The 17,673-nt window shown below is 38.6% G+C and overlaps 1 protein-coding gene across 1 annotated transcript in view; it reads right to left on the bottom strand.

Annotated features, from left to right (window-relative positions):
- MICU1 (mitochondrial calcium uptake 1) overlaps positions 1–17,673 on the bottom strand; it is a 113,140-nt gene that overhangs the window by 75,960 nt on the left and 19,507 nt on the right. Inside the window, exons 3-4 of the mRNA XM_063307499.1 lie at positions 9,843–10,005; positions 2,253–2,296 (exon numbers count right to left, since the gene is read on the bottom strand). Of these exons, the coding sequence (XP_063163569.1) occupies positions 2,253–2,296; positions 9,843–10,005 (207 nt within the window). The remainder of the gene's footprint in view (positions 1–2,252; positions 2,297–9,842; positions 10,006–17,673) is intronic.

The raw sequence follows: 17,673 nt of genomic DNA, 5'->3' as shown, positions 1-17,673 counted from the left end.
GAAAATAGGCTGGAGAAACAGATGGTCTTGGGGGACCTATTTTCCCTGATAATAACCTCAGTACAGAACTGCTAATTAACCCAATTAACTATTGCACTTAAAATTAATGGCTGACTTCATGGTAAAGCTGAGATCCCAGTATCATTGGCAGCTGGCCAAGGTTATCTGGAGGACAAATCTACTAGAATGTATGCTAACATCTCATCTTCTGGGTGTTGTAAAAGGCACAGACATGCTTATACAAATAACTAATATTCCTGACAAGCTACCCCAAAGCAGGGTACCATCTGTCAAACTGTCTTCAAATAATTGCAGATTTTGAAGGGAAAACAGCAATTTATATAAATATGCATACAGCATTTGTAATTAAAGCTGTGCATATATTGCTAATTTAAGTTTTCCATCCCCTGCAATGCATACCAAGAGAAGCTGTTCTATTAAACTAAGAAGAACAAAGTAAGTTGAAAGTAACGTGAATGAGATAAGGTCAGCAAAAGAATATAAGGAACTCACTGTATGTAAGTTTCTGAAAAACCTGTTCTTTTTTTCAGCACAACAAAACCTTTTGGGTTAAGTCCTTGACACTCTGAATCTTCTGTAATGCCCACCCTTCCAAGTACAGCTCTCACAAAAAGACATTCAAAAATACCTAAAATTGCTCTGTATCTCCAGTTCAAATGAACTAAAGTTAGATATTTGTTCTTCTACAATGAAAGAACAAACTGGGTGACCCAAGGGTCCATAAAATAATAAAGATCTAATAACCTAATGCAGTATTTCAGAAAAAGGCAAACCATAGTACTTATTTTCAGGATATATGATTACTACACATTAGAGGAATGCGAACGAGGCTATATATGGCCAAATGTCCTAAGTCTGACATTCGAGCATTTTGGAGAAAACTGTTTTGAGGGCAGCATATATGTTTTAAAAATTAAATAAAACATTATTTTGGCATCAAGCTTTAACTTATTCTTCCTTCTCAACAACATTTATGTTGATCATTCAGAGACTGGTTTTAAATATTAAATGCCACAGTGTTTCTTAATTACCCTCCAGAATAACCAATAAGCATATTAATAAGCTTGTTCTCCAGAATCACTTGTACTCTGGCAGCAGGGGCTTAAATTGAATGCATTTAAATCTGTCACCAATGTCAACTTAAATTATTCCTTCTGCCCATCCAGATGTGCTGATGAAAGAGGCAGGACACCATCCCACTTGCGCAGGGAACAGAGCGAGATGGAGGAAAGTCAAGGGACCTGTTCAGGCCCATGTGGCTGCACGTTAGACTTCTTCCCTCCATCTCTAGGGAGGCTGGTGGGAATGCTAACGCATCTCTGGAAAAAGCGGGGAAGCCTGCTTCAGAGAAGAAGGAAAAAAACAGCAACGTTCTGAAAGTCAGCTCTTAAAACTACATGAGCCACACTGTGGTTTACTGCAATGACAGATGAGCCAGTAAAAAGTAAAAGAAAGCAAAGTCAAAAGAAATAAAAATAAAAAGTGAAAAGTAAAAGCAATAAAGAAAAAGTAGAAGAAAAAAGAAAAGAAAAGAAAAGAAAAGAAAAGAAAAGAAAAGATGGTACACTACACAAATTGACTTTTATCTAAGAGTGTTACCCAGAGAGATAAGGACATCAGAAGATGAAGAAGAGGAAAAATTACTAAGGTGATGTTTTGCTGCTCTTTTTTTTTACTTGTAGGTTTAGCTTACTGGTTTGACCCAGATATCTATGAAAGAGGACTACAGTGGATTAGGATATTGATACCCAGTGAGAGCACATTGAATATGGTAGCAAAAGGCCCACCTTTCTATTTCCACTTTCAAGAGAAAAATGAGGGCCATTTTACACATTCTATTTCTCTGACACAGGAAGAAATAAATTCATGAAAATTCACATATGTGAACCTATGCTGGGGGGGGTGGCGAAATGGAGTAGCAATTTTGCTGCAATCACCCAGCACAATTAGTAGAAGAGCAAGCCATTTTTAATTTTGATGCACGATGTTGCCTCTAGTGTCTCAGCATTATAAGAGTCAGGCAGAGAAGCTCCTTAGAATTTAGATGTAGCTGCATTCATTACAGTGAGCCACAAAAAAGAATATCGTCTGCTTCAGAAATAATAGGCTTTTGCTTATTTTACACGTGGAATGGAAAAAAAATAAGCACCTAATTTCTCTCTCCCCTTCCCCGCCGCCCCACCTTTGTTAAAAATACATTTAACATGCATCCAAAAGTTTAGAAATCTCACCTTCCCGTCATAGCGTTTCACAATAAATTGATCAAGGCCTAAGTCTGGGGAAAAAACAAACGAACAAGTTTATCTGGTGTATGTTGAAGATGACATTTTGACAGTTTCTTTAAAGAAAATACATTGCTGAAGCTTTAACCATCAAATCAAGCAAGAAAAGTACAGGAACATAAACTTACTATATAGTGCAGCCTTTCTCAACCTTTTGACCCTGGAGGAACCCTTGAAATATTTTTCAGGCCTCGGGAACCCCTGCACGTTCAGGCTCAAATATAGGCCAGAAGTTACAAAATTATTATATTCATGTGTAGGCCTGTATATATGCACTAACAGTGTTCTTGAGCTAAAAATAAAGAACGAAACTTACCTCTTTAATGTGAAGTTGCCCGAATTTGAAATAATTTTTTAAATAAATCCTGATCTCCCAGGGAAGCCCTAGTGACCTCTTGCAGAACCCTAGGGTTCCACAGAACCCTGGTTGAGAAACCCTGGTATAGTAGCTTAATTTTATAGTTGGTAATGTATTTAGGAAGTAGCCAATGGCAAACCACTTCTGAAAAACCTTGCCAAGAAAGCTGCACGGACTTGTCCAGGCAGTCTCTAAGAATCAGACACGACTGAACAGATTAAAAAAAATGCATTTACAGGTTTGTATAATACAGCTTTTGTCATTAATTATTCTTCTCCTCCAAACAGTATCACTATCATCTTTTATCTGCAGCTAGATACGCTTTTTTTCCCTGCGTTACCATGTTACCTTCTACATGCCTGTCTCAATTGCACTCCTGTCATCTCCCATTTAGATATATTATTTCCAACTACCGTAACTGTTAACCATGCAGGTGGAAATAGCTGTAGTTCCACACACCTGGATGGACTCAGGGCTTCAGAAAGGCTGGCCTGCACAGAAAACCTGTAACCTTCCTTTCATATAGCAAGGTAAACAGGAGTTGCCATTAAGAGGTTACAAAATGTTTTGCTAAATGAAAATTTAGAGCAGTGTTTTTCAAACTTGGCAACTTTAAGATGAGTGGACTTCAACTCCCAGAATTCTCCCAGAATTCTGGGAATTGAAATCCACTCATTTAAAGTTGCCAAGTTTGAAAAACACTGCTTTAGAGCCATTTTTACAATCAGGCCTTTGCCAAATTCAAGATAGCAGGATGGCACCATTTGGCGAGTCAGAACAGAGGGCAATAAGAGACAGGATGGAGCTTAGCGGCGGGGAGTACACATTTCATGCCAAGATAGTTCTCTGCCAACTCAAGGGTAGGTGGTGAGCACTTTAATTAACGGTAGGGAATTGCAATGTATTTAAATAGTGTTTTATAGAAATGAAAATAGTTTAAAATATTTAATAAATATTCATATATAAAGATCTCTCTCTCTCTCTCTCTTTCTCTTTCTCATTCTGAGATCACCAACATGAAGTTTAGAATAAAAGTCAACAAATAGATCCAGAATAATTCAAAATCAAGAATAGAAACCAGTCCTTCCATGGCAACTGGACGAGTGTTATACGCAAGCAGTAGTGATATCCAACGGATCCTGCTGCTTTTGTCAGAATGCCAAAACGGTGTTGCGCCACAACCTCTGCCCCATTTAGACATGGATGCAGTGTTGCGACTCATGGACAAACGGGACAGGGTTTGCAGTGCAGCGTTGCAACAGTGCTTTTACTGTGACTCCCCCTGACCTACAATGCAGATGACACTTTAAGCAGGCTAAATAATGGTTAGTGAATGTTAACCTGATTCAAAGAACAGTTATAGATCAAGGCTGAGAAGGCTATCCCCAGCTCAGCATTTGGACTGTATGATACCTAATATAAAAGATTATACATATCCTGATAAAGAGGAAACTTTAATTGATTTTCTAGGTTGGGGGAGCTAGAGGATTGAAATATGCCTCTCTGAGTTTTAGTTGAGAAGAAGATTTTTTAAAGATTTTTTTTTAATCCCACTTTTATTATTTTTATAAATAACCCAAGGTGGCGAATATCCCTAAGACTCCTTCCTCCTCCTATTTTCCCCACAACAGCAACCCTGTGAGGTGAGTTGGGCTGAGAGAGAGGGACTGGCCCAAAGAAAGAAATCATGTGTTTTGCAATCAGTGAGCTCTGTTTAAAGAAAAACTGTAAGCATAATTAATGTACTTGGTAACATGGATTTTAAGCAATTAATATGTTGTATCTTTTAACTGTATCTCACCCATTTCAGATAAAGACCATATGCACCCATCCCTACATTCTTGATATGGTTATCTGTGAAACTGTATCAATTTTTTTTCCCATTCATATATGAGTGCAGTATTGCTACTAATAAGACTACAGTTATCTATTTATCTTGTTTATTCTATTCATTTACTCTATTCCTCTTGTTCAATAAGACCCCAGCAAAATATGATTCTGGATTTATCTAGGGGAATGCAATAACAAGGTTCATGCAGTGGAAGAAAGCATTTACAGAGAAGTCTTATTGCCTCATACAATAGCTTGAATTATAGAAATTTATTTATTAGTTACAATATACAGTATATATGCCAGCCATCCCTTCACAGCTCTGGGTATAAGTAACAATAATCATTTCATTAAATGCCATTAAAAGAATAAAATCAAAATCATTTTGATATAAAATACAAAAAGCTAAACAGTGGCATTTGCAACCTTAGGACAATAGATATATTTTGAGCCTCCTTCTAAGGAGAGGCCATGCTTTATGTCCAATGGTAATTGATACCAATCATTTAAAAGCAAGTATTTATCCATAACAGTGAACTAATATATGAACAAATATTTTCTAGTTGGCACAAAGTGTTTAATTGGGATAAGCTATTTCTATTTAAATCATTATTGCATGGTAAGACTTTGAATTTAACTCAACAGTTTCATCTGTTTAAGTATGGATGAACAAATCATGCTAAACAAATCTTATTGCTTTTTATTTTGACAAAGTGGTTAGATTAGTAAACCAAGGTTGTTGTGGATGTAACATATTCAGATTTTAGTAGGCATCTGATAAATCTGACCATTGATAAAACAATCAATGTGGGATGGATGGTTCCATTAAAAGATAAATTTGCAGCTGGTTAAACAACCATGCCCAGCATATGATCCTTAATTGTTCTACGTCAACACGGAGGAAAATATCCAGTGGGGTACCTCAGAGTTTTATTCTGAGGCTAGTGTTCTTCACTATTTTCATAAATGACTTGACAAGTCAAATTTGCAGATTTCCACAAAGCTGGGGGGATTGCTAACACCTCAGAAGACAGTCTGAAAGTTCAAAATGATCCTGATAGACTCAAGCATTGGGCACTAACCACAAAAATGCAGTTCTGTGGTTAGAAATGTAGGATTCTGCATTTATTTATTTTATTTTATTTATTTTCTATCCCTTTATTATTTTTATAAATAACTCAAGGCGGCGAACATACCTAAGACTCCTTCCTCCTCCAATTTTCCCCAGAACAACAACCCTGTGAGGTGAGTTGGGCTGAGAGGGAGGGACTGGCCCAAGGTCACCCAGCCACTTTCATGCCTCAGGCAGGACTAGAACTCTCAGTCTCCTGGTCTCTAGGCAGGAAAAACCAGAAGGATACTAAGGAACTGGAAAGTGTGCAGAATGGAGTGACAAAGATGATGAAAGGGCTTGGGGGATGAATCCTATGAAGAATGGCTAAAAGAATTGGGTATGTTTAGCCTAAAGAAGAGAAGGTCAACAAGAAATATGGTAAGTTTTTTAAGTTCTTGAAGGGCTGTCACAGGGTAGAGGGTACAGATTTATTCTCCATAGCTCCCAAGGGTAGGGTGGGACAAGGACCAGCAGGTAGAAACTATACAGAGGGGTGTCCAAACTCAAATAAGGAGGAATTTCCTGACTATGAGAACAACTAAAAAGTAGAACAACCTGCTTCTTGGAGTTGTGGCTGCCCCATCACTGAAGGCTTTCAAACAGAAGTTGGACAGCTGTTTGTCTGGGATGTTATAAGGATTCCTACCCTGTGTGGGGTATTGAACTAGAAGACCTCCAAGGTCCCTTCCAACACTATGATTCTAAAAATACATTTAATATTAACTCAATAAAAATCAATAATATTGACACAGGATTTAGTAAATGGAAGACTTTATTGCAGTCATTAACCAGCACAACAGGATTTAGTAGTCCAAAATATGCAAATAATCTACTTGGTGATTAATACCCAACAATGTAGCAATTCCTGATTATGGAGGATAAGAATAAGAATTGACTGAATTAATAGCCAACTGACTCCTTTCAACAGAGCTGCTGTATAATTTATTTAGGGGTAGGGGGGAAAAAATCACAACTTGTAAAAATTGATTTTCCTTTTGAAAAAGAGCATTTGCTTTTTAGGCTATGTTTTGAGGGTTTATGCTATCAATGTTTTTCAGTGAGAATGGGGATCTGCATGCATACATATGCTTCCTGTCTCCCAATGGCAGGAACCTGCACTATCAGTTTTCAACAATTTTAGTCAAAGCAGAAGAAGTGCTAACTCCACAAATGGGCACTGGGGTTGCAGATTCCCTCTTCTCCCAGTTCCATCTGCTCACAGTCTTGGGGTCTTGAATGAAGATTATTTGACATTGCGCTTGTTCACTGACATTATAGCAAGGCTCACAAATGTTCTTTTGCTAACTATTCATAGGATCCAGAGTTTTTGATAGAGAAGACTGCAGCATTGTTGGTGTGTGCTTTAGTTATTTCACACTTAGATTACAGGCAGTCCTTGAATAATGACCATTAGTTTAGTAACTGTTCGAAGTTACAACAGCACTGAAAAAAGTGACGAGCAGTCCTTGCACTTACGACCATTGCAGTGTCCCCACATTCACGTGACCAAAATTCAGGGACTTGGCAACCAGCATGTATTTACGATGGTTGCAGCATCCTAGGGTCACATGATCACCATTTGTGACCTTCCCAGCCAGCTTCTGACAGCAGAATCAATGGGGGAAATCGGATTTGCTTAACAACCATGTGATTCGCCTAACGACCATGGCAAAAATGGTAATAAAATCGGGTGTGGTCATGTGATGCCTTGCTTAATGACCACACTGCTTAACAACGAATTTTCCAGTCCCTGTTGTGGTTGTAATATCCTCTACCTCCTCCCCAACTCTACCTTTACCCTCCAGAGACCTAGAGAGGGTCAATTATGAGACACTTTCTCAAATTAGATTTCTGGTTTGGGTTCAAATTTCTCTTCTCAGACCATTTTCCTAGGCTGCGGCTCCTCCTCCTGTCTCCCAAGATAATTCTCACAGCCCTTTACAAAAAATATCTCTCAATAACTATTTTCCCTTGTCTTCGAGGAAGAAGTATGGAAACCACTGTAGTCTTACATACAGACCATATATTGTTATTCACTGATAAACCTGAATCTTAATAACATTAATTTATCATTCTTGAGGATTTTCTGAGTATATTAATTCGTTTAACGTAGCAAAGCTTTCTTTGGGGGCTACTAAGCGTGCACGTGTGGACAACGTGATAGCATTTGGAGGTAGTAACGGATCTTGGGTTAAGCTGCTGAAACTGAATTTAAAGTAGACACAGCAACAGGCCTGGATAGATGGCCCTTGCTTAAACTGAACATGAAACGGGGGTAAAATTTGCCATAGGCAATTTAGACTATAAGTAGTATTCCTCCATGCTTCTGAAACATTTTTTTAGAAATTTAATGAACTGCTTCTGAGGTTTACTTGGGGAAATTCTCCCCTTTATTTTTCATTCAGGATACTTCCATTGTCAGCCAGAGAAAGAGGTTTTAATTTGATGGATTTAGGATTTATACCTTAATGTATCTCTTCTTTCTTAGCTCAATGAATGGGATGTTTTGACAAGCAGAAAACTGTCCTTGGAAAGTATGGAATTTGCCCCTCCTGTATTAGCTACTAGTGAAACATGGTGTGCGCCTGACAATTCCATACACTAATTAAATGAAAGGGGGGAATTCAAACCTTTTGCTGGAATATATACTTTAGATCGGTTGGTAGAAGTAAATGTTATTAGCCATAAAGCATAAAGCAATTTCTTCAAAACAGTTTGATGCCAGTAGCCCTAAGTGCTTCCTTAGAGAGGTTAATACATTTTTTACAAAAATAGCAAGCCTATAATAATTACTTATAAGCATGTGTATGCAGTGGCACTGCGGGTTAAACCGCTGAGCTGCTGAGCTTGCCGATCAGAAGGTCGGCAGTTCGAATCCACGTGAGGGGGTGAGCTCCCGTTGCTAGTCCCAGCTCCTGCCAACCTAGCAGTTCGAAAACATGCAAATGTGAGGAGATTAATAGGTACCGCTTCGGCGGGCAAGTAATGGCGTTCTGTTTAGTCATGCCGGCCACACGACCACGGAAGTGTCTACGGACAAACGCCGGCTCTTCGGCTTTGAAACTGAGATGAGCACTGCCCCCTAGAGTCGGACACGACTGGCCTTAATGTCAAGGGAAACCTTTACCTTTACTTAAGAATACATTAAATGAAATATTGAATAGTTTAAGACAGGAAATGAGATCAGCAGTCTATAAATGTCATTGAATGATCATTTTGGCATCTATATACCACATTTCTATAGATTTAAAGTTACAATAAATTCAGCAATTCATACAACTATTACAATTATTATTTCATGTCTATTGGTCATCTTCCTTTCAGGAAGAAACTAATTTTGGGGAAAATGGGGCGCTCATAATGCAATATTGGTTCATATGACATGATACTGTGCTGCATTGCACCAGCATGGTAGTTTAAAGTCTGCAACTTTCAATGAAGACCTTCATCCTACAGTAGACTGATTCAGACTGATGTATGAATATGTCACATAATCCTACAGGTGCCTAGTAAAGGTAAAGGTTTCCCTTGACGTAAAGTCCAGTCGTGTCCGACTCTAGGGGGCGGTGCTCATCTCCGTTTCAAAGCCTTGGAGCCGGCGTTGTCCATAGGACACTTCCGGGTCATGTGGCCAGCATGACTCACGGAACGCCGTTACCTTCCCGCCGAAGCGGTACCAATTAATCTACTCACATTTGCATGTTTTCGAACTGCTTGGTGTGCAGAAGCTGGGACGAGCAACGGGAGCTCACCCCGCCGCGCGGTTTCGAACCGCCGACCTTCCGATCGACAGCTCAGCGGTTTAACCCGCAGCGCCACTACCACAAGATTATTTGTGGATAATGGGAATGGTTCTCCAACAAATATGGCAGAAACCAAGTTGGAAAAGGCTACTAAAAATGTCATGTACCCGAAGAAAACCTCAGTGCCAGTTATCCACATTATTTTTACAACATGTTGGCTACATCTTGGCAGCAACAAAAAACTTTATACAGCTGTTTTAGTCCACTGCTAAAGATTATCTGAATAATTTTTAAAAATCACATGCTGGAGAACATTAAAAATGAGGTGGGAAGTAAAGAACCTGAGACTGAAAAACGGTAACAAGCACAAAGTTCCACAACGAAAGGAAATCAATCTAAGTAAATCAATTAGCTTTTACAAAGAAGGAAATAACCAAGATTTCTGGTCTGCCTAGCAGCATCTACTTCCCAATGCTGTATCCAAGGCCACTTACTTTCTGGTTGTTTTTCATTTGGTGTTATAGATCGCACAAAATCTTGTGGGGTCATAAATACTTCTGACTCGCCATGCTCATTGATTATTTTCAATGTGGCGAAGTATCGAAAGATTTTATCTGGAGTGGAATAAGCTCGGATTCTGTTTTCATACTCCATCACCTAAAAAAGAAATACAGAATATGAAATTTCCTTGAATTCAAACAGCCTAGCAAATTTTTTTAAAGATAATTATTCTTTTTATGCAAATATTTCATTCTATATAAAGGCACAAGCTGAGTTGATAAAATGTATTTATCTAGAAGTATTATGAATCTACCCTCTGGGCGGAATGCAAGAGGCATAAAAGCCAAAATACGCTGAAATACTTCAGCAAAGGATTGTTACCTTGTCATGGTGCTGGAGCTTGAGCACCTCAATGATGCCATGAGCTAAACCGTGAAGGGCCACCCAAGACGGGAAGGTCATGACAGAGAGGTCAGACTAAATGCGATCCCTGGGGAAGGTAATGGCAACCCACCCCAGTATTCTTGCCGTGAAAACTCAGTGGATCAGTACAACCAGAGATATGTCAGTATACCATCGGAAGATGGGACTCCCAGGTTGGAAGATGGTCAAAATGCTACTGGGGAGGAACAGAGGATGAGTTCAACTAGCCCCAGACATGATGACGCAGCTAGCTCAAAGCCGAAAGGACGGCTAGCGGCCGACGGTGCTGGTGGTGAACGGCGAATCCCATGTTCTAAGGATCAACACACCATTGGAACCTGGAATGTAAGATCTATGAGCCAGGGCAAATTGGATGTGGTTATTGGTGAGATGTCAAGATTAAAGATAGGCATTTTCGGCATCAGTGAACTGAAATGGACTGGAATGGGCCACTTCACATCAAATGACCAGCAGATCTACTACTGTGGACAAGAGGACCACAGAAGAAATGGAGTAGCCTTCATAATTAATAGTCAAGTGGCTAAAGCACTGCTTGGATACAATCCAAAAAACGACAGAATGATCTCAATTTGAATTCAGGGCAAGCCATCTAACATCACAGTGATCCAAATATACGCCCCAACCACAGATGCTGAAGAAGCTGAAGTAGAGCAGTTCTATGAGGATCTGCAGCACCTACTGGACAACACGCCTAAAAGAAATGTTATTTTCATCACAGGAGACTGGAATGCTAAGGTGGGCAGTCAAATGACACCTGGAATTACAGGTAAGCATGGCCTGGGAGAACAAAACGAAGCAGGACATAGGCTGATAGAATTTTGCCAAGCCAACTCACTCTGCATAACAAACACTCTCTTCCAACAACCTAAGAGACGGCTTTATACATGGACTTCACCAACTGGACAACACCAAAATCAGATTGACTACATCCTTTGCAGCCAAAAGTGGCAGACATCTATACAGTCAATAAAAACAAGACCTGGAGCTGACTGTAGTTCAGATCACGAACGTCTTCTTGCACAATTTAGGATCAGACTAAAGAGATTAGGGAAGACCCACAGATCAGCTAGATATCAGCGCACTAATATTCTTAAGGAATATGCAGTGGAGGTGAAGAATAGATTTAAAGGACTGGACTTAGTAGATAGGGTCCCAGAAGAACTATGGACAGAAGTTCACAACATTGTTCAGGAGGCGACAACAAAATACATCCCAAAGAAAGAGGAAACCAAGAAGGCAAAATGGCTGTCTGCTGAGACACTAGAAGTAGCCCAAGAAAGAAGGAAAGCAAAAGGCAACAGTGATAGGGGGAGATATGCCCAATTAAATGCAAAATTCCAGAGGTTAGCCAGAAGAGATAAGGAATTATTTTTAAACAAACAATGCATGGAAGTGGAAGAAGACAATAGAATAGGAAGGACAAGAAACCTCTTCCGGAAAATTAGAAACATGGGAGGTAAATTCCAGGCCAAAATGGGTATGATCAAAAACAAAGATGGCAAGGACCTAACAGAAGAAGAAGAGATCAAGAAAAGGTGGCAAGAATATACAGAAGACCTGTATAGGAAGGATAACAATATCGGGGATAGCTTTGATGGTGTGGTCAGTGAGCTAGAGCCAGACATCCTGAAGAGTGAGGTTGAATGGGCCTTAAGAAGCATTGCTAATAACAAGGCAGCAGGAGACGACAGCATCCCAGCTGAACTGTTCAAAATCTTGCAAGATGATGCTGTCAAGGTAATGCATGCTATATGCCAGCAAATTTGGAAATCACAATGGCCATCAAACTGGAAAAAATCAACTTATATCCCCATACCAAAAAAGGGAAACACTAAAGAATGTTCAAACTATCGAACAGTGGCACTCATTTCACATGCCAGTAAGGTAATGCTCAAGATCCTGCAAGGTAGACTTCAGCAATTCATGGAGCGAGAATTGCCAGATGTACAACCTGGGTTTAGAAAAGGCAGAGGAACTAGGGACCAAATTGCCAATATCCGCTGGATAATGGAAAAAGCCAGGGAGTTTCAGAAAAAGATCTATTTCTGTTTTATTGACTATTCTAAAGCCTTTGACTGTGTGGACCATAACAAATTGTAGCAAGTTCTTAGTGGTATGGGGATACCAAGTCATCTTGTATGCCTCCTGAAGAATCTGTATAACGACCAAGTAGCAACGGTAAGAACAGACCACGGAACAACAGACTGGTTTAAGATTGGGAAAGGAGTATGGCAGGGCTGTATACTCTCACCCTACCTATTCAACTTGTATGCAGAACACATCATGCGACATGCTGGGCTTGAGGAATCCAAGGCTGGAGTTCAAATCGCTGGAAGAAACATTAACAATCTCAGATATGCAGATGATACCACTTTGATGGCTGAAAGCGAAGAGGAACTGAGGAGCCTTATGATGAAGGTGAAAGAAGAAAGTGCAAAAGCTGGCTTGCAGCTAAACCTCAAAAAAAACAAGATTATGGCAACCAGCTTGATTGATAACTGGCAAATAGAGGGAGAAAATGTAGAAGCAGTGAAAGACTTTGTATTTCTAGGTGCAAAGATCACTGCAGATGCTGACTGCAGTCAGGAAATCAGAAGACGCTTAATCCTTGGGAGAAGAGCAATGACCAATCTCGATAAAATAGTTAAGAGCAGAGACATCACACTGACAACAAAGGTCTGCGTAGTTAAAGCAATGGTGTTCCCCGTAGTAACATATGGCTGCGAAAGCTGGACCATAAGGAAGGCTGAGAGAAGGAAGATAGATGCTTTTGAACTGTGGTGTTGGAGGAAAATTCTGAGAGTGCCTTGGACTGCAAGAAGATCAAACCAGTCCACCCTCTAGGAAATAAAGCCCGACTGCTCACTTGAGGGAATGATATTAAAGGCAAAACTGAAATACTTTGGCCACATAATGAGAAGACAGGACACCCTGGAGAAAATGCTGATGCTAGGGAGAGTGGAGGGCAAAAGGAAGAGGGGCCGACCAAGGGCAAGATGGATGGATGATATTCTAGAGGTGATGGACTCATCCCTGGGGGAGCTGGGGTGTTGACGACCGACAGGAAGCTCTGGCGTGGGCTGGTCCATGAAGTCACGAAGAGTCGGAAGCGACTAAACGAATAAACAACAACAAACGCCAAAATATGTTTCAGTATTGAAAAAGTGGAACATTCTGAAAAAATAAAAATAAATTAAGCATAAAAGCAACAGAGAAGACAACAAACCAGCACCATAATAAATAATTGGGACAATGCAGTTAAAATTGGCACTGAGATAAAAGCGACTATCAGTCCTGCTTTGTGGGAGAAGCCTTTCCAGAAAGAAAATACCACCACAGATTAATTCCCCTGCCTCATTTCAATCAATCAATCAAAATGTATTCACGGTCCAAGACCAAACACAATAAAAGACTAGCATACAATACAATCAGTATAAAAGCAAATTTTAAAAATGGCAAGAAAATCCTAAAGCATTTAGCAGCTAACAGTTAAGAGCATGGAAGAGGAACCAGACAGTTTCTAAAAGCTATAAGCTATTGATAAATTCGGCTTTCTTATGGGGCGCTTATATATCTACCGGTTTTCTAAACAAAAAGATGAAAGCATACCATTTAAGGCCTCTTACTTACTTATTTATTCATTTATTCATTCATCATTCAATCGATCAATTTATATGGCCACCCATTTCAAGTTCATGACTCTGGGTGGCTAACAATATATAAACAATGGCATAAAACATAAAGAACAAGAAATGGCAACACACGTATAAACGGTAGCCGGGATAAAAAACAAACTCATCAATGACAAATCAATACAACCGTTGTATGGGCTCAGCCATACCTCCTGACCCCCAGGCCAGTGACAGAACCATGTCTTTAAGGCCTTGCAAGGTGGTCCCTCAAATAAGCACCGACACCTTAAACGGGGCTCAGAAGTGAGAGGAGTACATATAGTTAATGAAGAATACAAGGGCTGAGTTACTATTAAACCCTGCCTTCTTCACACTAAAACTGTCGTGCTTAGCTTTCCTTTGCAATTCTTACCATTTTAATCTCTCTCAAACCCTTGAGGAGCATCAAATCAACACGTTTAACATCCCAGAATAAAGGACAGCAGAAAGAAACTGTGTATTTTATGAAATTGCTATACTTAATATTAACTAGCAAGCATTGGGTAATGATGGATTTATACTGCTAGATCCTAAGAATGTAACGCATCTCTAAAAAGAGGAGCACATGGCTCACACAGTATGAGAAACTATTATGGCAATGCTAGGCCATTCAGGAGATCACCAAGTTTGCCAATCACACAACAGAGGAGCAAGGAACAACCATCCATTAAACAAGAGACAATAAATAAGTGCATTCAGGACCTACTTGAGATGAGAAGTATACCTACTTCCTCAGCTTCATGACTCCAATGCTACATCCAGTTAATTGACTAAGCTAACTTATCTGAGTCAGCAGGTGGTAAAGATCTTGGTTAATGTAAAAAATCTAAGCAGGTTTAGACTAGGTTAATACTTGGATAGGGGTCACTAGGATTGGAGGATAAACTGGGAAATCAAACAACATCCTCAAAAAAGCCAGTGGCAAATAGTTTTTGTATTGTTCCAAGCAAGCTACTTGTTTAGTCCGAGAAGTCACCTTGATTTGAGGGCTTATTTATTTTAATGTCATTTATTCCACTTCGTGTTCTAATCTGGCTGCTTGGGAAGTGGTCTCGGAGAGAAACTTTCAGCATGGATCTTTCCGTAGCTGGGCAGGACATGTCGTGCGCATGTCAGATGGCCGTTGGACAACAGCAGTTGCTGAATGATATCCAAGAGAAGTAAAAAGACCTATCGGCCGACCTCCAAAGATATGGGAAGATCCAATAGTCAAGGAGTTTGGCCGAACCTGGAGAAGAAAAGCCAGGATTCAAGACAAATGGAAAGCGAGTTGTGACCAGCAGGACTCTGTCTGGCGACAGTCTGGCCAATCAAGGTGATAAGGTGATTTATTTTAATGTACTATTTTACAAATCATAGTATCATTATTGCTGTTTGTAAGCCATGTCTCTCAGTAAATTGAAAGTTGGAATCAGAGGTTATACGTTGGTCAAATGTAGCTCATTATCTACTTCAGCATTTTATGGTGAGATGTAATATGCAACAGTAATTTGTGATTAGTATAAGCGTGTCTGCAGGGTATGATAAAAAAAAAAGTCAAGATGGCAGTCATGATGGTGCAATCAAAGCTCCACCTGTCTTTTTATGTATGCCATGTGTGACATACATAAAAACCAGGTAGAACTTCAACTGCACCATCACGGATGCCATTTTGATATTTTTGGACACATCCTGTGGACAACCCTGGACTGGTACAAAGTCACAGTGAATTTCACAGCTAAACAGAACTTGAACTCAGATATATAGAGATTAAATGGAACATACCAGTCTCTAAACACCACAGGTTTTTGTACAACAGAACCACAGATAGGTCTATTGTAACACAGAACTAACAATTGATATTATGCAATATTACAAAAATATCCCATTAAAAATATCTTTCTTTGGCCAATTACCTCAATAAGAGGTTAGCCACAATTTTACTGCAAAATAGTAAATTAAAAAAGAGGTACAAATAAGTAAAATGTGTTATCCTGCGCCTTCTTTTATATGCCTTGGAAGTACAACTTTTTATAATAAGAAGGTGTAGCTGCAAGCTTTTCTCAACCTGGTTCCTCCAAATGTATCTGGAATGAGAATCTTATTTTAGCTAAAGGCTCTGCTTTCCTATCAGCTCTGAGAGGAAAGAAATAGACACAGTCTTAACACATGCTCTCTCCCTCAGGGGAAGTACTCATACATTTTGAAGCCAAATACAGTCATCATAATTAAGTTCAATAGCTTAGCTGTATTTATGCAGGACTGGCTTCTGAATGTGTAATATGCATTTGAAAATCCAAGTGGTTAAGCTACAGTTTAGTCATTCCTCAAGAAAGCAAATGTTTAGTTTTTGCAGCAGGAAAGTCCATGTTTTCACCCTCAAAAAAACAAAGACAAAAACAAATAGCAGTACTTTATTCTCAAAATTCATTTAACTAAGCAAAAATTTATCCAAATTTCAGTTCCATTTAATACTTTTTTTAAAACAAAATTTTATTCATTAAAAATTTCTACAAAAAAATTCTACAAGACATATATACAAAAAGATTTTTCAACAAAACAAAATAACAAAAAAATCAACATACATTTCTACACATCTTGCTTTAATGTACTATGTTAGTGATGCATCTTATGATTTTAACCTGTCTCAAAAAGAAAAAAAGGTTTATCAACATATACAAAATCATATCAGTAAAAGGTTTCCAACTAAATTAGCTAAAGATATATATTAAAACCCCTTATGTAACTCCCGATAATTTTGAACTCTTATTTTACTATTTATTTCTAAATAATTCGCTTCTTTACAGTAAGAAACCCAATATCATTACTTCATTTTCAACAATTGAATGCAGGTAATCTAGAATTGGTTGCCACGTTTCCTTAAATTTCATAATATTATTATCTTTCATTAGACATGTTAATTTTGCCATTTGTGCTAATTCGATAAGTTTTATTATCCATTCTTCCATTGCTGGAATAGTTTTCCTTTTCCAATACTGTGCATATACTAATCTGGCCACTGTGATCATGTAAAGCATCAAATTACTATTGTTGATCGCTATCAAAGAGACCTAATAAAAAAAATACGGGTTTTTTTCAATCTTTTTCTTAAAAATTTTCTGAAACATTTCATGAATCTGTGCCCAAAATTTTTTAGCTTTGCTGCAGGTCCACCACATATGATAGAAGGTTCCTTCCATTTGCTGACATTTCCAACATATATTTGAGGTGTTATTGTACATTTTTGCTAATTTTTGTGGTGTCAAGTACCACCAAAACATCATCTTATAAAAATTTTCCTTTAAATTATAACATAATGAAAACTTTAAATCTTTAGTCCACATTTTCCCCATTTTTCTAATGGAATGTCATAACCAATATTTCTTGCCCAATTAATCATGCATGTTTTAACTTGTTCATTTCCTTGATTTGTTTGTAACAAGACTTTATACATTTTTGTGATAATATGAACATTATTTAAATATAATTGTTTTTCAAATTCTGATTCTTCTTTTTTAAATTTATAGTTCTTTTTATCTAACTTAAATCGTTCATTTAGTTGAAGGTAAGTAAACCAATTACACGTGTGGCCTTCATTTTGTAATTCTTCCTGAGATTTTAGAATAGGCAGACCACCTTGATCAAATTTTAATAGATCTTTATATCTTAGCCATTTAATCTGGTCCCCTAAGCTTTCTCTTCTTGATAAGGCTTCTAATGGTGATATCCA

Source organism: Candoia aspera, chromosome 6 (assembly GCF_035149785.1).
Source record: "Candoia aspera isolate rCanAsp1 chromosome 6, rCanAsp1.hap2, whole genome shotgun sequence".
In the NCBI taxonomy this organism is placed as follows: Eukaryota; Metazoa; Chordata; class Lepidosauria; order Squamata; family Boidae; genus Candoia; species Candoia aspera.
The sequence above is the reverse complement of the archived record's forward strand: the minus strand, read 5'-3'. Positions and strand labels throughout refer to the sequence as shown.